This window comes from Rana temporaria, chromosome 4 (genome assembly GCF_905171775.1).
Source record: "Rana temporaria chromosome 4, aRanTem1.1, whole genome shotgun sequence".
In the NCBI taxonomy this organism is placed as follows: domain Eukaryota; kingdom Metazoa; phylum Chordata; class Amphibia; order Anura; family Ranidae; genus Rana; species Rana temporaria.
In genome coordinates, this window is record NC_053492.1 from 379,561,411 (window position 1) to 379,584,923 (window position 23,513).

Here is a 23,513-nt window from a genome sequence, read left to right on the forward strand (position 1 = left end):
AAAAAAAAAAAAAGACAATAGCATAATTTGTTATTATGCATTGCATACTAGTACATTATGAAATACTTATGTAGCGCCCTGTTCCTGTTGAACAGGCGCTGCCTAAAATTTAATGGGGGTCTGAGATGTTATTTGGCTCAGACCAGATTGATTAAGGGCAATTTTGCCTTTGTTCCAGCCATGGCTGTGCTGGGAGTGATCCACCATTGATTGCATGGGGGTGTTATTACCACCCAAGGCCAAGGGTGGCAGCAGCCAGGTCATGGTATATTGAGTGTCCCCCTCAGCAGCGAATCAGTGGGAGTGGTTGCCCCGCTGTGCATGCTGGAGAGGGGTACTTAAGGGACAGATGCCATTGGTAAGGGGTCCGTCCATTCGCGCCCCGTGGCCCGCCTGGCCAGGGGTGTGTTTTGTGAATCCTAGCTCCGGGATCACGTTGACCCGGGGCTGCGGCTTCGTCTGTTGGGCCCAGTTGTCTGACTGGGGCCTGTACTGCAGAGGTGATCATGTGCTGTCCATCCTGCGGGAGGAGGCCACTTGATGAAGGCGACCAGGGGAGGACCTATCCTGGTAGGGGCCATGCAAGAGGCTGGTACCTTAGACAAAGGCCTGGAAGCTTCACCAAAGCATGCACCGTACACCGAGAGGTTTGACACTGTCGCCTGTCGAATTCAAAGGTTCTAGTGAGAAAAAGCTAAAGAGATCCGGGTGCTAAATCCTGTGGCAGAGGATTCCGGACCAAAATATCTCACCAAGAAAGGAAGGTCTGTGGCAGAGACTGTACTTTATTCCGTGCGACATCCCGGCTGCTAGGCCAGTGAGAGGGACCTAACCGGGTGAGCAATACCCACTCTGGCTAGAGTGGTGACGAGAACTGTTTGCTGGAAACAGGAGTGTTTCCTTATTTTGCACCTGAACCTTCCTACCCTTCCACCCCTTACTCCTCTTTTCTACTAAAGTTCTACAAAATAAACCCCAAGAGAGAGAGGTACATTGTGTGTGGACATTGAAATTCTTTCGACTCTCCTTTCACCCTGGACAGCGAGAATAGAGGTAACGTGCCGCCCAAAATCTAAACCAGCAGCTCCTACGGGGGAAGTGCGACACTTAGCTTAGAACAAAGCCCTTCCTGCGGCGCCCAGCTGACATCTTCCGGCCTCTCCCGCTGGGAGTGGCCAGAGTCAAATGCTATACAGTACATCTTTAAGTCCACCAAAGCTTTCCAGTTTTGGGAATAGTGGAAGAACTGTGACACTCCATGGCCAGAGCATTATTTTTAGCGCAGGAGGTTGTTCTTCTGATTACCATTGCCTGTATATAGGGATTGTATCGTTTACATTAAGTGAACTTTCATAACTTCTCAATGTAATACATCATTAGGGCCTGGTTGTGCTAAGATAACTTTTTGTTTTGCCTCATTTTGTATCATTTCTACAAAAATGTCACTTGTTTTTTGGCCACTTTTATAAAAATATGACCAGGAAAATGGCAATAGCAAAGTGAAAAGTGGATACACTACCATGAAAATAAAAATAAAATGGAACACAATCATACTATGTCACCTTGAGGGAAGTTCCTTCTCCAGTTTTCCTACCTTGAAAATACTGGTTTATGTCAGTTGTAATGTGCAATAAATTCTCAGAGGTGGGAAAGTCTTTATACATTTGCAAAACTGACTAACATAATAGGTTTCACTGAATTATTTTCACTCCTATTGAACAATGCCAAAGAGCTACCCTAAAAAAATGTACAAAGATCCATAACTAGTGAAATAGATATTTTACATGTAAAAATTGCTAAATTTGAACCTTTTGCGAATAGATCTCAATAGGGTTAATTCCATTTTAACAGCTGTAACAATGAGCAGTTATCAAGCCCTTGCATGACTTAGTAAAATATTAACTGCCCTATAAAAGAGGTGGAAGTCATTGGTTTCCATGAGCTGTCTCACAGGTCAATGCTGAATATCCTACATCGTAACGCATGAGCTTGAAGTTTAGAAACTATGAAAAATAGAACATGTTATTAGCTCACAACACCCAATCTATTAATTCTTCACACACCACTCAGTAACAAAACACATAGGAGGTAGAGCCAATAGAAGGAGCTAGTGATAATTATTTATGAGTCCAGTTCTGTAGAAGAGACCAGGATTATACAATTTTATGACACGTTATTCATAAGCTCAAATTCATGATAATAAGGAGTTTCCGCACATTGGCACTCTGAATAACCTCAATGAACCTGTTTAGACTGACATTGCTTTATGTAGCCGATAAGAGTAACAGTATACTCTCTAGGGGAGAAATAGGCAGGCTGTAGAACGTCAACCATTGCATAACTAAAATGTCACAAACTGCTTTGCTACATACAAACAAATGCAGACTACCTATCAATTTTGTGGGAAGTCTCTTATTTTTCCCACCTAGACTAAATAACTATAAGGGCATTTGTGAATCAGTGTCTAGGGAACTGTATTAGAGGGGGCAGTGCAAGCAACATTTAGAGAAGTCAGAAGGATAGTTAAGAAAACAGGAAACCGATTTTCGTTTCATCGGTCTGGTGCTGAAGCTGTTCCCCACCTACTCTAAGCCAGAGAACTGAGTGACCACATGTCTGCTGATCTCTCACTTCCAGGTCTGCTCTGATCAGAGCGTGGTGACTGTCAATAACCTACCTCTGCTCTGCTGGAGAGCTGGGCTCTGGAGGGGCGTGAGAAGCACGCTGAGAGGCTGAGGCAACTGTCAATCAGGCATCTGGGTGGATCCAATCATTATTGTCGGGATCCTTCCAGAGCCTGGAGTTGCTCTGTGATGTCAACTTACAGCAGGCTTTAGGCCTCTTTGGGATGATTCTGGATCACAAAAGAGCTCAAATAAGTGCACCCCTGTGGCCCACATGAGAAATATTGCCAAAAAAGCTCTGGCCATACTTCTCTTTTAAAAAGTAGTTCTTCAGATAAAGCATTTGACAGCTGCCTCGAATTGTGCATCCTAGCAATGACCTTTACTAAAATATATAAGGGGTATATTTTGTAAAAAAAAGCCATTATCATTCTGTTGTCCCCAGGGCAGCATGATGTCTAAATACTACCTTGCTTGCAATATTAGGGATTGCTTGGATTAAAGTAAAGTTGCATTTCAATATAATTTAACTATATGGCCACCTTCAGAGGTTTAATTACTATGCATAATGCATGGCTATTTTTGCCAAAATGTTCCCTATTGATAGCATTCAAAGCTTTTAATAAGCAGAGTGCACAGTCTAGTGTGGTCCTGATATGCACTGCTAACTGCAAAGAGTTGTGAGCCATGTAATGTGGGACACCCATTTCTGTACCCATGTAGTCTTTTTGAGTATAAAATAACATGCACACACACATACTTATTTACCCCTCCTATGGAAAATTCATGTATCTTATCATAGGAAAAAAATGCTTTTCCTGCTTCATTCATTTCAACAGAAGACAAATCAAAGGTTAGACAGGGTGTATATGAATATTGACAAGCTGTGTGTAAGTGAACGATTGACTGGTGGTCTGCTACATCCTCCATGTTTCTCCTCGTGGTGGGTTCTTGGACTACACCAGGCATTGAACGGGACCACCAACCCTTGTGTGGGGTAATTCTTCCGTTCTTAACTTAACTGTGGCTCCTTCAAGTTACCTGTACAGATGAAGTTTCTTAGAGGAAAGTCCAAACTTGGCAGTGCTCTAACAGAGAAGTTCATGTTCCAGGTTTCTTCCATTGATTTAGTATTTCAGGCAGCTCATAGGTCTCGGGGAGTCTTTCCTGTAGATTTCCCATGCGTTACCCAAGAGTTCCTTGGAGTCCCCCAGGAACTCCTGGGATCCAGACTTATTTCCTAATATAGAACACAGAAGGTAGGCTGTACTCAAGCAAAAGCTTGCCAACTTACCAAAAAAGGTGGCAAAAATATTAACCCCTTCCCCTGACCTGGGCAGTTAGAGACTAACTACAGTAAACATACAGAAGGATACTTGCCTACACATCCCCCCTCCTCTATCGCAAGCCATCCTGGCAACGAAAACCAACATACAAAAAGTACAAAAGTGCACCACTAGGCATATAACATAAACAGGCAAGATCAGGCAGGTGGATGGGTTGCCTGGTGGTGGTGAGGTGTCTTCCAAGAATGCGGTGGATAGTAGGGTACAGATGACTGGGCTTGATGACCTCCATTTTGTCCATGTAAATGTGCCGACCAATACTGAACTCCTTATACAGGTGAAACTCTGCTTCAATGTGTTCATTCTGCTGCCTGAAACTGCGGAGATGCTCAGAGATGTAAAGCTTCTCCAAGATGACACGGCTATAGCATTTGGACCATTTTTCTTGATGGAGGATCAAAGTCTCAGGAACATGAGGAAAGACACGGTGCTTCTCCCATACATAGGCATCAAAGTAGCGGTGTAATTGGGTCAATCTGGTGATCCTGGTATGGGAATCCACCAAATCCCATGGAAACGAGAAAAGAGAGGGGTCATACTCATCCTCCATTGAGGTCAAAGGAGTGTCATCCTCATAGGTGTTGGTTGGTAGTCGCTGATTGGGAGAAGAGTCTGACATTCTTGGCGTATTTGTGACGTCTGAGATCGCCTGTTCTGAGTTTGAAAGTGAAGACACTGATCCAGGTGAAGAATCTGGGCTGTCAGACAGGGTTACAATATGCAGTTCTGGAGTTCTAGACATTGAGGCCTTGTCTGAGAGGGCCTACAGGTGAAGAGCAGGTGGAGACCCAGCTTTGGGTGAACAGAATGGCAACTCAACCTTGGGTCCGATATGAGAGGTGCCCGGTGCTCACAGGAACTACAGGCAGGCTGCTGGAGTCTAGGGTAGCTACAACCTCATCCAAGGGTTTGTAAAGGAGCACCTAGCTTCGAGGACAGCGAGCCTGCGGGTGGAGGAGGGACAGGTGGCTCCAATTGGTGTGGCGGATGACTCGAAGATCTTCTTTGCTGCACGTGTGACATTGGGCAAACCCTACTATAAGCAGATACTGAGCCCTGTGTTGGTGGTAGGTGGATTCTTTCTAGAATCCACGCATAGTGTGTCAGCTACTGTCCACGCATTGTGTCTCATAGCATGCACATGTAGGACACGAGCATCGTTCCAGGATGTGTTTTGCGATATACACCCACTATCAACTTCTCCGCCAATCCAGTGAGGCTACCTTGAGCTGCAGTCAGGAAGCAGACATGTGCCATTCTCACGGGCTGTCATGGGGCAAACCTGGGCAGATTCTAGAAAACGAACTATAGCAATGGTCTCTTTGAGATTGGTCTTCATATGCATGTGATAGGCGTAGCTACACATCAGTTGATGTAAGGGGGGGTTAACTGGTGGTCTGTCACGTCCTCTATGTTTCCCTCTCTTGTTGGGCAACAAGCAAGGGTCACATGAGAATATCCCCCTTGGGGTGGGTTCTTGGACTACGCCAAGCATTGACTGAGGCCACCGACCCCTGGGTGGGGTAATGCTTTGCCCAAAAGGGTGCTCACCAAAGCCTGGGGGCCATTTGAAAGTCAAACACAAAGGCAGTCTTCTACTTACATGATGAGCTATGTGTGTGCAGTACCCAAGATACAGAGTTCTACCTTAAGTTCCTCATGTCGTATTTAACACACTTTTCTGACATATATGTTGCATTCGGAGGGGCAAGCTGAGCCACTGTCCACTCCACCAGTCAGCATGTCTCTGTTACCTCACTTTCAGAAATAGAATAGGGTCCCGCTGAGCACCTAGCACAAACCTTATGCATGCTCTGAGTTAACTCTTCTCTTTTTATACCAAGCGACACGGCCTAGATCTCCATAATGCTAGTTCACTCCCAGTCACCGATGGAGACATACAGCTAGGGATTTCAAGCACTAACCTCCTTACTTCCTTAGAACCTGTCACCTATCATGTACCACGCCAATGACTGGTTGCTGTTTCTCCTTGAAGTACTCATAAACCTTTACAGTAGTATTGTTGCAGATGGCCCACATGATGGTTATAGACAAGTGATTAGTAGTGTGCCTGGACCTCCCCTTTGGGATAACTTCAGACCAGGCTCTGTGCAGATGAATCAATGTTTACTGGAAACTTGGCAACATGTATTACATGGAATAACATTGCATTCCTAACTGAACCTAACTGTTGCTCCTCCAGGTTATCTACAAATGTGAAGTCCCTTAGAGGAAAGTCAACACTTGGGGGTACTCTAACAGAGAAGTCCATGTTCCAGGTATCTTCCAGTGATTTGGCATTCCAGGCGGACCTTAGGTCCCAGCAAGTCTTTAGCATAGATTCCCCATGAGTTTCCCAAGCGTTCCACTGGCCCCATCCCTTGAACCCCTGGGATCCAGAGTTCTCCCCTATTATAAAACATGGGAGGGAGGCTGGACCCCAGCGAAAGCCTGCCAACTTACCAGGAAAGGAGGCAAAAACATTAACCCCTTCTCCTGACCTTCGGCAAACAGATATTAACTATACATACAGTAGGCTACCTGCCTACTTGTGGACAAAGCAAGAGAATGTGAGTAGCTGGACAGTGAACATCCCAGGAGCCTTGTATAGGTAAGTATATGCATTTATTGGAAAATACTCAGGCCAGCAAAGGGTATTCTGAAACATACATGCATGATAAGTTCACTTCTCCTGTGTTATATGTCTGCATAGCAATCAGTGCTGCTGCTTCAACTCCTGCTTGCTCTTTCGCATATTAGTGAAAATCATACTAAAGCCACCTCTGTAACCTAATGAAATTCCTTTTAATCTTTATTGTCAGTTTACAAAGCAGGCACCCCCATTGTTAGCCTGATCAGATCTTTTAGCTTGTTTGTGTTAAATTAGTATTATGGCAGGAGCTAAACCTGAATTTTGATATTAAAATAAAATCTGCATCAAGGAAAGCATCTGTTAGCTGTGTGGCATTCAGGGTTTGCGTCAAAGTGGTAGGTCATGACTTATTACTTTGATTTTGACAGCGACTTTGAATACTATTTACAATAAGAGGTGCATTCCCCATAGAGTTCAATGAACCAGGAATAGGTATGACCTTTGTTATACTGTAATTGGTTATATCATATGGTTGCGTCTCCTGCAAATTAACTAATTACCAGCTTGAAACGTAAAGAGAGCCTGTCTTGATTGCTATTACCTCCAAAAGTCAAACCTCTCTTCCAGTGCTGAAGACTGCTTTTGTCTGACTTCCAGAACCATTCTCCTTGTTCCAGAGCAGAGATCACTTCTGCAGCTTTGGGCACAACCTCTTCTCAGTAACTAGCACTGCTTCTGAATAATAATAATTGAGTGGGGTAGCTAGCACCCAGATTCACAGATAATCTAGCCATTCTAGAGTAAAAGAATAGTTGCAGTTGAATACCAAGTCACAACACTGTGTGAACCGAATTGATAGTGAACTAAAAACAATTGTTTCTTTAGACCCAAAAACCAGCGCACAGTGGCAGTCGCATACACTCTCATATCCAGATAAGTTTACTCACTCATACCCTTATTTGGACAGTAAGAATAATGTTAGTATAGCACCAACAAATTGAGGAGTTGCTTCCTAGACTGTCTATTTGGTGTCTGGGAGTCATGAGATCAGATGGTATGAGGAATATGAAATATAGAAATGGACTGGTAAAGGATCCAAAGGATAACTTTTTCAGTTAACAAAATGCTGGCATTATGCCATGGGAATCCCACCTGCAAAGCTGACCACAGGTTCTGACTAGCTGGAACATCACTGCTTCTGTGCATTTAATCACAGCGGCCTCTAATTAAAGCAGAACTTCACCCAAAAGGGGAAGTTCCGTTCTTCCTCCTCCACACCCCGTCCTCAGACACATTTGGCATATATTGTCTTTAGGGGGGAAGTGGGTATCTGACTTTGACAGGTACCCACTCCCACATCCGCTTGGATGCCCCCCCCAACCGCAACTTTCTGGGACACATCAAAGGTCCCAGAAGATTGCTGGGACCATTCAGATAGCTCAGTGGGACTCGTGCATGCATGCAAAGTGGTCAGCTGGCTGTGAAACCACAAGCAGTTACAGCCAGCTGCCCACAGCTAAGATGCCAGGGCTGGAGACGTAAGACGTGAAGAAACTAGCTTGGGTGAGCACAGCGAAGGATCCTGGGACAGGCGAGTGTCTGTTTATTAAAAGTCAGCAGCTACAGTTTTTGTAGCTGCTAACTTTTAATCATTCCACAGGTGACTGACGTTCCTCTTTAATGAGAGTCTCATATGTGCCAAGAGCCAACCATTTAAGGTGGATCTTTACCCTGCCCACCCACTTTTTTCTTTTTTACGTTCCTGTTCTCCTCTTTTCTTACAATTGGAATCTCTTTATTTTTTACCATTTTGAGGGAATACATCCCTACACTTCCCGTGGCTCTCTCCTGTCTCCTTTATGTTGTTTTCTGTACTTTTGCTGGCAAAACTGAAAGCTATTTTGTCTGACCTGCCCTTAGCAACCGAAGACGTCATCCTTTGGTAGGATGCGGGTCGGCGACTTGCATGCATTCAGTATTGCCTTTGAGAAATTCTCCCGCGGCACCCCTGGGGACTCTTTGCGGGACCCCAGGGTGTCGCGGGACACCGTTTGAAAAACCCTGCACTAGACACACATGTGCTGTCATTTATCACCATAACTATACAGTATTAGCACCAGACGATGCAGACATTCATTGTTCACAATCACATTGAGGTCTGTACTGTATATCTACCTTGGCAATGGAATGTTAATCCAACTATAGTTTGCTTTTTATGCTGTAACTTTTTTGTTTTGTATATAGATATTTGCATTTCTATTGAAGAATAATGATTGTTTTGTATGTTATTTGTAAAACTGGGGTTTGTATTGTATCAAATAAGATGGCTACTGTACAGATGTACCTTCAGAGAAATAACAGTCAAAAGGACAATTATAGACTGAACGTTTAACACTGTAAACATTAACGGTTGATATTCTATTTTATGTCTGCGTATATCAACATGAACAAATACACTAATCAGAAAGTATGGTGGCAATAGGTAGAATATAGCCATGCAGCATTATGTTAGGATCAGTGGAAAGCCTCCCTAGTGTTTTATTATCTATTAAGAATCAGAATGCTTGACAATTCTTAAGTGCTTAAAAGCCATCCGTCTCATCAACCACTTGTGGACTGTTTACAAATTAATTAGAGGGCCCAATGTACAGCTATTAGAAAAAGTAATGGCAAGTGGCATCAACTAGGAAATATTTATTGAAGAAAGTCATAAAATATGAACAATACATTGGTACATTGCAGTCAAGTTTATGATACAAGTTTTCTTCGCATGAGCACCTGACTATGCAGTAACTTGGCTTAAAGTGCATCTATCTGTTTGGTTTTGGACAGAGTGGGGTAAGGTGGACCATCTGTTGGATGTTTACTGCTGCCCATATCTCTATTGGAGAGACTTTTCCTCACCAGGACATAAATAATGGAAAATTATTATTTAAAAAAAATGCTTTTTATGAAGCCTTATCCTTTCAAAGAGTTCAAGTAACAGGGATTCATGCATTTTCATTAAGGGGATTTCCATTTTTAACACCTAACTGGAAAAAACGAAAACAGTTGCCAGTGCTGATCATTAGGAGTCTTATTATCCAAGTCAATTACCCAACTTGATAATGTCCATTTTGGACTTAATGTTGTGAAATTGGTTACAAGTGATCAAAGTAGTAATCGGGAACAATATTTGAATTCAACAACATTTGAACACTGAACAGAATTGAAGCTCCGAATTTTCCAGCAGCCACAATGCTTTCTCTGGACTGGAAGAGGGTCATGTGACACATCAAACTTATTCGGAATTTCACAAGAAAAACAATGGTGTGCTTGGTTTTAACGTAACTTTATTCTTTCATGAGTTATTTACAAGTTTCTGACCACTTATAAAATGTGTTCAATGTGCTCTCCAGTGACATGCGGCGAGTGCTACGTTGTGGGCTCTTGCTGAATGAAGCTAGGACGGCCAGTGATGTTTCTTCTACAGTGACAGATTTCATGCGTCCACATTTTGGCAAATCCAACACTGAACCAGTTTGATGAAACTTAGCAAGCAGTTTGATAACTGTAGCATGGGAGATGGGTGGTCTCGTAGGCTGTCTTGCATTGAAATCTGCTGCAATGACCCGGTTACTGCGTTCACCAGACATCAAAACAATTTCTATCCGCTCTGCACGTGTTAACCTCAGCGACATGTCAATGGTTGTAAACAAAGAGAAACTTGTAAATAACTCATGAAAGAATAAAGTTATGTTAAAACCAAGCACACCATTGTTTTTCTTGTGAAATAAGTTTGATGTGTCACATGACCCTCTTCCTATTGAAAAAACAAAAGTTGGATTCAAAATGGCCGACTTCAAAATGGCCGCCATGGTCACCACCCATCTTGAAAAGTTTCCCCCCTCACATATACTAATGTGCCACAAACAGGAAGTTAATAGCACCAACCACTCCCATTTTGTTAAGGTGTATCCATATAAATGGCCCACCCTGTAGAACTCAAGAGCCAATTCTTTTTTGTTTTGCACATATTGGCAATCTGTTCCTGCATTGATCTGTTTAAACGGACACTACACTCAGGTTTAGGAAAAACATTCAAGTATGTATTCTTAATTTAGAAGAGTACCTTCTATTGCTCTCAGCCTCCTTCAAATCTACAGTTTTTTTGCTGCTGTGACCTGTTAGAGGGTGGCTGTGTTCGTTCTCCATGATCCCACTGTATGTATACTATTCAATTAAAAATGTTTATTCATCTGCATATAACATAATGTATGAGAGATGGCTGTCTTGAGACCCACCACCCTACTCCGTTCTTCTAGTTAGACATTAAATAAACAATTGTACTATGATTACTGAGTATAGAACTCTACTATAGCATTCTACTTAATTCAATTACCCAGCCAAGGAAAACAAATATATTATAATACACTTCTACTACAGAGTTACTGATTCATTAGAACTGAATTTATTTAGTAAATGTCAGGTTAAATGATGCCTTGGTTTCAGAAATAAACACAACTAATGATAAGAATAATGGTAGAGTACACTGTGTTAATAAACATAATGTAATATAAAATAATAGATCAGTAAAATCTACTCACTAGTCATAGACTTCCATCTCCTTACCACTAATAACCTCACTGTACGATGTAAGCGGATAATGGCAATGTCTTATATATACATAAGCCAATTTCGAAAAGTGGCTGTCTGTGAAAGGTAAATCAATATGATTTATTAAACCAGTGGCAGCTTAAGAAATCTTACCTTCTCCCTTGATGTCATGCGGAAAACCAATAACAGCAGTTTCTGGAACATCAGGATGCTCATCCTGCAAAGTAATTATATTAAATAAATATTATAAATTGGATATCAAGTAATAGGCTCAATTCACAAAGTTAACACACCCAGATAAGGTTGTATATTTTCCAAAAATTAGTTACAAGGGTTCTTCAAAAAGTTTCTGCACTTTTTTCTAACTATTTTACTATACAAGTCCCTAAACTATGTGAAGAACCCTCATATTTTTTTTTGTCTAATAAGAAGAGCCTTGTGTTAAAACTTTTGAATTGAGCCTAATGAGCCTAATGAACCTAACATAAGTAGCTAAACTTTTTTTAGCTTGCATACTATTCCTTAGACCTTCTGCTTCTTGTTTCTAATTCCTAGAATATTTGAATGAATATTTTACAAATACCTTTAAATATTTTTTTGGTATTTAATGAAAAATTAAACATGATACTAAGCAAGTTGTAGCTATGATACTACTGTTCTCACTTTACTTTTGGATTAGCCCTTCTACAACCATACAGAACAATCTTCAGACCTAATGACAGACACAGGGCGCCTGTTCATACTATTATGGAACCCTTTCCATGTGTATATTGGAAACTCAAGCAACTTACTAAATACACATCAGAAATAGATATATAAGTTAGCTGCTTGCCATTGAGCAATGGAAAACAGCTAAAGTTGCGCTCAAAAGTTTGCATACCCTGGCATAAATTGTGACATTTTGGCATTATTGAAAATATGACTGATCATGCCAAAAAACTGTCTTTTAGTTAAGGATAGCAATCACATGAAGCCATTTATTATCACATAGTTTTTTGGATCCTTTTAAAATCATAATGATAACAGAAATCACCCAAATGGTCCTGATAAAAAGTTTACATACCCTGGAATGTTTGGCATTGGTACAGACACAGAAGGTGGCACACACTGGTTAAAATGTCAATTAAAGGTAATTTCCCACATTTGTGGCTTTGTAAATCACAATTAGTGTCTGTGTATAAAATGTCAATGAGTTTGTTAGCTCTCACATGGATGCACTAAGCAGACTAGACACTGAGCCACAAGGAGGTAGACAAGAACAGTCAAAAGACCTGCGTAACAAGATAATGAAACTTTACAAAGATGTAAAAGGATATAAAAAGATATCCAAATCCTTGAACATGTCAGTCAGTACTGTTCAATCACTTAAGTGGAAGTGGAAAATTTGGGATCTCTTGATACCAAGCCAAGGTCAGGTAGATCAAGAAAGATTTCAGCCACAACTGCCACAGGAACTGTTTGGGATACAAAGAAAAACTCACAGGTTACCTCAGGAGAAATACAGGTTGCTCTGGAAAAAGATGGTGTGGTTGTTTTTAAGTACTGACTGGCATATTCAAGGCTTTGGATATTTTTTTATATCTTTTTCCATCTTTGTAAAGTTTCATTACCTTGTTACACATGCCTTTTGACTGTTCTATTCTACCTCCTCATTGCTCAGTGTCTAGCCTGCTTAGTGCACCCATGTGAGAGCAAACAAACTCATTGATTATTTATATACAGACACTAATTGTGATTTAAAAAGCCAAAAATGTGGGGAATTAACCTGTAATTGTCATTTTAACATTCCAGGGTATGTAAACTTTTTATCGGGGCCATTTGGGTGATTTCTGTTATCATTATGATTTTTAAAAGGATCCAATAAACTATGTGATAATAAATGGCTTCATGTGATTGCTATCCTTAACTTCTTCAGACCCGGGCCATTGTAAAAAGACGCCACAAGGTGTCTCTACAGGTCCGGGAGGTCGTCTTTTTATGGCCTCGGGTCCTCCGGCCACTGGGGTGGAGCGTCACTGAGATGCCGATGCGCGTGCCTGGTGGCCGCGATGTCCGCCAGGTACTCACGATCGGCAGTGACAGAGCAGGGAGGTGGATCTCTGTGTGTAAACACAGAGATCCACGTCCTGTCAGGGAGAGGAGACTCCTTCCCTGCCTGTCACATTTATACACAGGGCCATCTTAATAGCATCATGGGCCCCTGGGCAAAGTAATGCACTGGGGCCCCTACCAGCTTGTCCCAATTTACATGTCTACTTTCAAGAAATAAAGCATAAATAGTTGATAGAATTAAACATATATTCATCGGTACTTTCAATAAAATCTTACAAAAGGAAAGCATTTCATAGATCAAAGACTAGTCAACACAAAGGGCACAGTACTGGGGGGGATGCAGAAGGGCACAATACAGGGGGGGTCAGGAGGGCACAATACTGGGTTCAGGAGGGCACAGAATATGTTCTGGGACACGACTATATCGGGACAGTTTAGTAAAAAGCAAGACTGTCCCAGAAAATCCGTGACAGTTGGCAAGTATGATGTAATGCAAGATTGCCCAAGAGTGCCCTTGCATTAAGATGGCCCTATTTATACAGTAATCAGTGCATATTTATAGCACTGTTCGCTGTATAAATGTGAATGGTCCCAAAAATGTAGATAACCCCCATTACTAGTAAAAAAAAATAATAAAAAGAAATGTCAGAAATTATCCCCTATTTTTTAGCCGCAATAACTTTCGCGCAAACCAATCACTATACGCTAATTGCATTTTTTTTTAACCAAAAATATGTAGAATACGTATAAGCCTAAACTGAGGGGAAAAAAACGTTTTTTTTTTTTGTTTTTTTTTTAATTGGGATATTTATTATAGCAAAAAGTTAAAAATATTGGGCCAGATTCACAGAAAAAGTAATTTGCCGCGTCATATCTTTATTTGTCATTCACAAACAAAGATATGACGGCTTTTGGCTAAGATCCGACAGGCGTACGGCTTTGTACGCCTTCGGATCTTAGGTGTAATTCTCTGGCGGCCGCTGGGTGGAGTTTGCGTCGTTTTCCAGCGTCGGGTATGCAAATTAGCTGATTACGGCGATCCACGAAGGTACGCGCGTTCGTCGCATTCTCTTACGTAGTTTTTTCGCGTTGTAAAGTTGAGAGTGCTATTTACATGGGGTAAAATTACTCCTCCATGTTAAAGTATGGCCGTCGTTCCCGCATCAATTTTTTTTTTTTGCGTAAGATGTCCGGGAATACGAAATTACGTTACGCACGTCGCCGTTCAAAAAACACGTCGGGGCGCCGTAATTTCGCGCAAAGCACGGCGGGAAAATTCCAAACGGAGCATGCGCAGAACGTTCGACGCGGGAGCGCGCCTAATTTAAATGGTACACGCCCCATTTGAATTAGGCAGGCTTGCGCCGGACGGCTTTACGTTACACCGCCATAAGTTTACACGCAACTGCTTGGTGAATCAGGCACTTGCGCTGAAAACTTGTGGCGGTGTAACTTAAAGACGATACATTACGCCGCCGCAGTTCTCTATGAATCTGGCCCATTGTGTTTTCTGGCCCATTGTCGCTTTTTGGTTTATAGCGCAAAAAAATAAAAACCGCAGAGGTGATCAAATACCACCAAAAGAAAGCTCTATTTGTGGGAAAAAAAGGACATCAATTTTGTTTGGGAGCCACTTTGCACGACTGCGCAATTTTAATTTAAAGCGTGACAGTGCCGAAAGCTGAAATTTCGTCTGGGCAGGAAGGGGGTATATGTGCCCAGTAAGCAAGTGGTTAAATAAAAGGCATGATCAGTCATATTTTCGATATTAATGGCAAAAGTTCACAATTTCTGCCAGGATATGCAAACTGTATATTGTTTGATGTGTCACCTCTATCCTGCCTTCTATATCTGAAGGGCTTTATGTGTTATGGAAGCCTCAATGTCTTTTGCCTATTTGCTCTTTATCGTTTATGTGCATTTAAATATCAGCAATAAAGCAGATGTTATGTTCCCAAGTATTGCTTTGGAAAACTTGACTTTGCTGTGGGTAAGTTCACTGGACACAATATATATCTAAACTTTAATTATATAAGCGTCTGGTGGCCTTGGGCTTGAAAGATTACCGTAAAAATGAAAGTTCATTTATTTGAAAAACCAACATCGGAAGTATTTGTATCTATCCGATTACAGCTGAGGTCTCTCATAGGAAACTATAACATTGAACATATAAACCACGATAAGTTTTACATCCCAATCACCTTGCATCCATATGGGATTTGTCACATAAGCTATTTGCACAGGGTAACTATAATTAACCACTTGCTGTCCGCTAAATGTAGAAAAGCGTCCTGGAAACAAGTGGTTATAAAAAGTGCAAGCTTTAATCAGACACTGATAGAAGTCACACGACTGCTATAACTGCTAATGAAAAAAGGTATTTAGCAGTTTATATTTACTAAAACTATTGCATTTCCATGTTCTGTGTGCTGTGGGAGACCATATATAGCGAATGCAGAGTCCTGAGTTTAGTAACACTTTAAATCAAGTCAAAGCTGCAGGTTTACTTTAACCACTACCCGACGGCCGTACGACCGCAGGGTCGTTCTAAATCTCTAACTTGCCGTGTTTTTACTGTCTGCGCGCTCAGTCAGCGGCAAGGGCGCGAGCGCGTGCTCGCCGCATCGCTGAGATGCCGATGTGAGTGCCTGTCGGCCGTGATGTCGGCCAGGCACTCGAGATCGGCGGCTACAGGGACAAGACGTGGAGCTCTGTGTGTAAACACATAGATCCATGTCCTGTCAGGGGAGAGAGGAGACCGATCTGTGTCCCTTGTACATAGGGACATAGATCGGTCACCTCCCCCAGTCACCCCCCTCCACACACAGTTAGAACACAATTTAGGGTACACATTTAACCCCTTCCTCACCCCCTAGTGTTAACCCCTTCAATGCCAGTCACATTTATATAGTAATTAGTGCATATTTATAGCACTGATCGCTGTATAAATGTGAATGGCGCCAAAAATTTGTCAAAAGTGTCCGATGTGTCCGCCATAATGTCACAGTGACATTAGTAGTAAAAAAAATAATAAAAAATAATAATAATTCTGTCCCCTATTTTGTAAGCGCAATAACTTTTGCGCAAACCAGACGCTTCTTGCGATTTTTTTTATTTTATTTTTTTTACCAAAAATATGTAGAAGAATACGTATCGCCTAGACTAAGAAAAAAAAAGTTGTTTTAAAAAAATTGGGCTATTTATTACAGCAACAAGTAAAAAATATTGTTTTTTTTTTCAAAATTGTCGCTCTATTTTTGTTTATAGCGCAAAAAATAAAAACCGCAGAGGCGATCAAATACCACCAAAAGAAAGCTCTATTGAGCCACGTCGCACGACTGCGCAATTGTCAGTTAAAGTGACACAGTGCCACAAGCTGAAATTTCACCTGGTCAGGAAGGGGTATTTGTGCCCAGTAAGGAAGTGGTTAAAGACAGCCCCACCCTTTTCACGCTGCTTCCTTTTTTCTGGCCAGCAGTGGTGTCTTCTGTGCCCCTCCTGCTGGATTCTCCAGTAGAGATGAAGGGTTTATTGGGAGTTGGGTGACATCATTGTTTGGTCATACACACACATGAAGGCACACCACAATGCTTTGGGGATGAAGGAATCTACGAGTGAATCTATCTAGCAGACTGAATGGTTATAAAAACCTGCCAGATAACTCCACCTAGGCAAAGTCCAGTTGTAGTTAGGCTAAAGCCAAATTCACACCTCTGCATGACACACGCGCTGCCTTTTTATGCACAGTGCGATTTTGAAGCATTTTACTGCTTCGCATTATCATCATGAAAAGTGTGTTTTGATAATTTGAGAAACATTGGCAGACAAACTGTTTTTTTTTTGCAAAAAATGTACACACTTAAGAAACTTTATTATTTTCATATTTACCAGTGCGTCCTCAATTTCTGCTGTGCCCAACCGATGACCACTGATATTTATTACATCATCCATTCGCCCTGTTATCTGATAATACCCTTCATTTGTCCTGTGGGCTCCATCTCCAGTAAAATAGTAGCCTGGAAGAATTACACAACCATAAAACACAAAAAAGTTAATCAGTTTATAATGACATTTAACAATTGATTGGCACTTACACTTTGCAAAAACATGGAGGACAACCCCACCACACAATGTCTTCTATTAGGTGACTAGGTAAAAATATACCGTATATACTGTATTGTTTTTATATTAGTGTAGCATTACCCCCGGAGGAGCTGCTGGTTGTTTTGGGTGGCACAGTTACCTTGTGGCTCTTCCGAATTCCTAGGGGTGAATGGTGCATCTAGCCGAAGTAAAGTAATGTCTGCAACAGGTGCTCCTTGCTGTGCTCTCTACTACCCAGCGGGGTAAAAACAACAAAACCCGTGATGAGGAAGGTAAAGTTGAAGAAGGAAAAGGAGAATAGCAAATTCAGGCGTAGCAATAGGGAAACAGTCCTGCTCCCAAGTCTAACACTTCTCTGCGCCACTCCTGCTTGGGTGGGAATAGCGTACCTGGACAGGCCTCTCTCACTGACCTGGCAGCCGGAGTATCGCTCGAACCTTTTTGAAGAAAAGTCTCTGCCACAGACCCTCCTTGGGTGGACTTCAGAGAGATACCTCTGCCACAGGCCCTCTCTGATTTGTATTACGGAGGTAATCCTCCTCAGATGAATCATGCCTGGATCTCCTTTTTAACGTCGTCCAGGTACCGACTAACAGGTGATCAATCCTTCAGTGTCTGGCTACCTTGATCCCCAGTGGTTTGTCTAAATCCTTTTGGACCGCCAGCCTCTCAATGGTGCTCCTCAGACGGACTTCCCACCGAACAGCAATACAGCTTGGGATCCTCAAAGGTGGGAACCCAGACAATCACTGGGTCCCCGTCGCTGCTCAAATGCTCTGGACCAACCTGGTCCCAGAGCCAGGAACACCGCGTAGCACGCACGCCCCGGCCAGGTAGGCCATAACACCGGGGCGCCGTGATGTGGCCACCCTAAAGGTGGGCGCCACACTGGACGAAGAAGACACAGCACCAATGGTGTCTGTCCCATACATACCCCTCCCCAGCATGCACAGCGAGGCTCAACCCTCCTGATTGGCTGTTGGGGAAGAGCACCCAAACCTCGACTCCACTGCTGCCACCTACCGCACTGGGGTGGGAAGAACACCCCAGCACAACAGAATGAGCCCACAGCACAGCCAAGCTGAGACAGAGTCCCTGTTTTGCACATAACAATTTGGATCAGAGTTTAACTACACTCTGATCTCTCTCTAAATTTAAATCACACCGGTACTCCAAAGTAACCAGGCGCTACATTAGCAACACTGCAGAGTAAACCTGGTAAAGCTATGCACTTAGCCATGGAAATATATTGTCCTGGTTATTAATTAATCTGCTGCTTGACTGCATATTTGCATTGTCTGATGTGCACTCTTAAATAGGCCTTTGGCAGAATATGATCCTACATTATCCTAGTAAACTTTGTTCTCAATTCAGTTATTAATGTCTATGACACAATCCTGGTTCCTGTCCATGGGGACTGTAATTGGGTTACACTTGTAAGCACTGGGATGGGGTGGTTTCCATGTATATTTGCAAATTTAGAAGCAAAAAGGTGCCTTAAAATATAGTATGGGTTGGATTTACTAAAACTGGAGCACACAGAATCTGGTGCATCCGTGCAGAGTAACCAATCAACTTCTAACTTCGGTTTGTTCAATTAAGCTTCAACAATAAAACCTAGGGCCTAGTACACACGAGCGGATTTATCGGCGGATACGGTCCAACGGACCGTTTCCGCGGATAAATCCTCTCGAGGATTTCCGCGGATTTGGATCCGATGGAGTGTACTCACCATAGGATCGAAATCCGCGCCGAAATCCCATCGCGATGACGTGTCGCGCCGTCGCCGCGATGATGACGCGGCGACGTGCGCGACGCTGTCATATAATGAATTCCACGCATGCGTCGAATCATTACGATGCATGCGGGGGATCCATTCGGATGGATTGATCCGGTGAGTCTGTACAGACCAGCGGATCAATCCGTTGGGATGGATTCAAGCGGATAGATTTGAAAGCATGTCTTCAAATTTTTATCCGCTTGAAATCCATCCCAGGGGATAAAAATCCGCGGAAACAGATCCGCTGGATTGTACACACCAGGGGATCTATCCGCTGGAGCCGGTCCGCGGATCAATTTCAGCGGATGGATCCTCTCGTGTGTACGGGGCCTAGAAGTTGATTGGTTACTTGTACAGTAACCAATCAACTTCTAGGTTTTATTGTCGAAGCTTAATTGAACAGTTGCACCAGATTCTGTGTGCTCCAGTTTTAGTAAATCCCCCTATATGTTTAAAAATATATTTTATAGCTCTCGTTTTGTGAATGACTGTCTGTCTCCCTGTTATCAGTGCTCTCTTTAATCAGTTTCCATTCATGGTTATCATTGCTGATTACACTAATCTCCAGAAAGGCCAGTGAAATGGAATTCAAATACAAACTCAGTATATTGATCATTAACCAATGTGGTAAGGTGGTGTTATTACAGTATCAGAGTTTCTGAATCATTCATGCTTCTGATTACAGTAAAAAACACCAGTCATGACTAAGGCCTCGTACACACGTCCGAGGAACTCGACGGGCAAAACACATAGTTTTGCTCGTCGAGTTTCTTGTGAAGCCGCCGAGGATCTCGGCGAGCCGAAATTTCCCATTGAACAACGAGGAAATAGAGAACATGTTCTCTATTTCCTCGCCGAGATCCTCGTTGGCTTCCTCGGCCAAAAGTGTACGCACGGCCGGGTTTCTCGGCAGAATTCAGCTCCGATCAAGTTTCTGGCTGAATTCTGCCGAGAAACTCGGTCGTGTGTACGGGGCCTGAGTCCCTTAGTCGGGACTGGTGTTTTTTACTGTTACAAAACTGAATGCTGCGGCTAAAAACAGTTAGTAGTTTTTCGGAATAATTTTTCCATACATTCACACAAAACTGTATTTTACTTAATTGTTATCCTGATCAAGTCTTTTAAAACCATCCAGGGTATACAAAGAGAAAGCATGGGATAACTTCATAGCCTTTAGGTGGGAGGTGAGAGCGAAGCGAACAATCGACTTTAAAGAGGACTTCACACTTATCAAAAATTACAACAAAGTTACCTTTAGAAATATTAGGCCCCTTACAGACGAGCGGACTGTCCGCTGAAAACGGTCCGCCGGACCGTTTTCAGCGGACATGTCCGCTCGAGATTTCTGTCTGATGGTTGTACACACCATCAGACAGAAATCCGCGCGGACACGATACGCGGTGACGTGGCCGCGCCGTCGCCGCAACGATGATACGGCGACGTGCACGGCCCTGGAAGGTCAATGCTTTCACGCATGCGTCGAATCACTTCGACGCATGCAAGGGATTTCGGCCGAGCGGACATGTACATGTACGTCTGTACAGACGGCCGAACATGTCCGACGGACAGGCTTCCAGCGGACATGTTTCTTAGCATGCTAAGAAACATTTGTCCGCTGGAAACCTGTCCGATCCACCGGACAATTGTCTGGTCGGCCGTACACACGACCGAACATGTCTGCTGAAACTGGTCCGCGGTCGTGTGTACTGTTCGGTCGTGTGTACAGGGCCTTACAGGGCCTTACAGAAATCTACAGACATCTACAAACAGATACTTATCAATAATTGAAAGCTTTTTATTTATTGCATTTTTACTATCTATACATCTCTGAGGTCCTGGTTGCATCACCAGTGCCTCACTCAACCAGGAAGTGGAAAAACTAACTGTAAGTAAAAGAAACATTTTTTTGTTTAACTTATGAATGTAAAATTATTTCTAAAGCCTCCTACACACGACCGAGGAACTCGACGGGCGAAACACATCGTTTTCCTGGGTAGAGATTTAGAAATAAATGTGGTCACCATCGGGAACCTATTTGTTGATGAGTAGAGAATGGTGCTACAAATAACTAATTCCTATATGTAAGTGCCGAAGCCAACACTGGGACTGCGCTGCGATTGGCTAGAATCTGTGTCTATCACTCTTCCTCTCTTTCCGGCCCCCAGTGTCCTGATGCCGCGCTGTAATTGGCTGCAGCATCTGTCTATTAGCTTTGGCCACTTCCGGGTTTCTTCTAGACCGCAACTGGGCTGTAATTGGCCAGATAGTGTGTCAATCAAGCGGAGCACTTCCGATTGCTCCCAAATAAATAAACGTGACCCCAGTGACCAGGCACGCCCCCCTGAAGACGTTTACACGAAACGATCGTCGGCGGCGTAGCCTGGTCACGTTTTTTATCTTCCCCCATCATCCGACTCATGTGAGCTGGCGAGGCGAGAGGAGACACACACCACACGCAAATTGAGGTTCCACCTCCTCATTTAAAGGCCCGCAGACCCAGTGTCGGGATGGGCACCTTTTAATGTAAGTGGCCACTTGGCCCATGTTTTGTTTTATTATTTTATATTAAAAACCGGTTGCACTATGGAGTTTTTCTGTTTTTCATTCCATTTCTGAGAATATTGGGAGAAGATTTGCCTGTGTCAACTACTGGAGAACGCACTATATGTTTGCAGACATTCAGAACTGCACAAGCGTGTTTGACTTTCTTTTTAGTTAAAGGAGTCAAAGCGCTGTGGTAAGCGCATATATTTATTCACTTTTGGGTGTCGTTTTTGCAGAATTGGTGGAAGGATTTTGAAGCACTGCAGTATATGAGAAGATTGCATGTTTTTCTTCTGGTCCATTGCAAGATTCACTCCGTTGTTATTTTTTAAGTGGCTCACTACTACTACAGAAATTTATGGACATTATCATTATCACTTAAGAATTCTTTTCTTGTTTTAAGGTTTTGGGAGCACATCACTTTTTTAAGTAGAGGTTCCCCTGTGAATCTAATTCCTTCACTATTGATTCAACTGGATCTTTGCTATTTAGCTCTGATTAATAGTTGTTGTTTATTTATAATTGATATCACATGTATTTTGTAATTGCTATTACCTCTAATTAAATCTGACACTAGCGCCCCCTACCTACCACACATCGTTTTCCTCGTCGAGTTCCTTGTCAGGCTGTCGAGGAACTCGACAAGGCAAGTTTCTCCATTCCCGTCGAGGAAATAGAGAACTTGCTCTCTTTTTGGCTCGTCGAGTTTCTCGACAGTTTCCTCGACGAAAATGTACACACGACCGGTTTCCTCGGCAAAAAAATATCTCCCAGCAAGTTTCTTGCTGGTTTTTGCCGAGAAACTCGGTCGTGTGTATGAGGCCTTACAGCATGCAGCTGTCATATGATATGACTAGGGGAACAGTCCTCCTGGTTTATTTACCCTGTCCTGAGTTTAGGATCCCTGAACCCGATGTTAAAACGTTACAAAAAAAAGAATCTGTACATTAATATTGTATGTTGCAGACTGGGGAATAAGGCCATGTATCTTTTACTTTTATCTCTGTGGAATAACGAATTTCTACAGCCTTTCTAACTAAATGTGCTTTTAAATCCAGTAGTAGGTAAAGAACCTTATCAAAATGAGTTCAAGACGAAAGGTCTTTTATTTTTTATTTACATTTTAATTATTGAATTTTCACTTCCTGTGCACAGAGATGCTCACAGTCTAGTGTCTCTACTACATTGATAAAATCATGAGCAATCCATAATGATTTTGGATAGAAGCCAACCAGCCTGCTAAGAAGTCTTTAGATTGTGGGAGCAAACTGGAGGTTCCAGAGAAGATCTGTGCAGGTATAGAGAGAACATACAAACTCCATGCATACAGTATCTGTTTTAGAGCTACAGGCAGACATAAACAAACAAATAAACCCAATACAGGCAGTGTACTTGGTGGGATTAAAATATTGTACATGTTTGCCAGTTTACCACATAGCTTTTATGCGTTCAGATCAGTTGACCAATACAGCTGACATGCATACCTGGATATGCTTTGAAGTAAGCATCCACAAATCTCTGATGATCTCCATAGATGGTTCTTGCCATGCCAGGCCATGGTTGTGCGATACACAGAGCACCAGAAACATCACCACCTTCAATGACCTTTCCCTTGTGAATAAAAGAAAGAACAGTTTCCCTTTACTATCCTACTACACAATCTAACTCTAATTGCCCTAATTTTGCAGTGATCATTGGCTTACCGACATTATCTTTTTACCACATTTCCTGTGGTAAAAGAATGTTATATCGTGTTAGTTTGGTCATGTTGAAAAAAAAGACACATGTCCATCGAGTTCAACCAATAGATAATTGAGTACCGTGGTATGGGGTTAGGCATGGGAATAACAAACCCATAAAAACAAAAAAGATAT

At 42.5% G+C, this 23,513-nt stretch overlaps 1 protein-coding gene across 2 annotated transcripts in view; it reads right to left on the reverse strand.

Annotated features, from left to right (window-relative positions):
- The window catches only part of ACSS1 (acyl-CoA synthetase short chain family member 1), a 218,870-nt gene that overhangs the window by 28,361 nt on the left and 166,996 nt on the right, over positions 1 to 23,513 (reverse strand). For both annotated transcript variants that reach the window (XM_040351016.1, XM_040351015.1), the window contains exons 10-12: positions 23,124 to 23,250; positions 17,100 to 17,227; positions 11,313 to 11,376 (exon numbers count right to left, since the gene is read on the reverse strand). In XM_040351016.1, the coding sequence (XP_040206950.1) occupies positions 11,313 to 11,376; positions 17,100 to 17,227; positions 23,124 to 23,250 (319 nt within the window). The remainder of the gene's footprint in view (positions 1 to 11,312; positions 11,377 to 17,099; positions 17,228 to 23,123; positions 23,251 to 23,513) is intronic.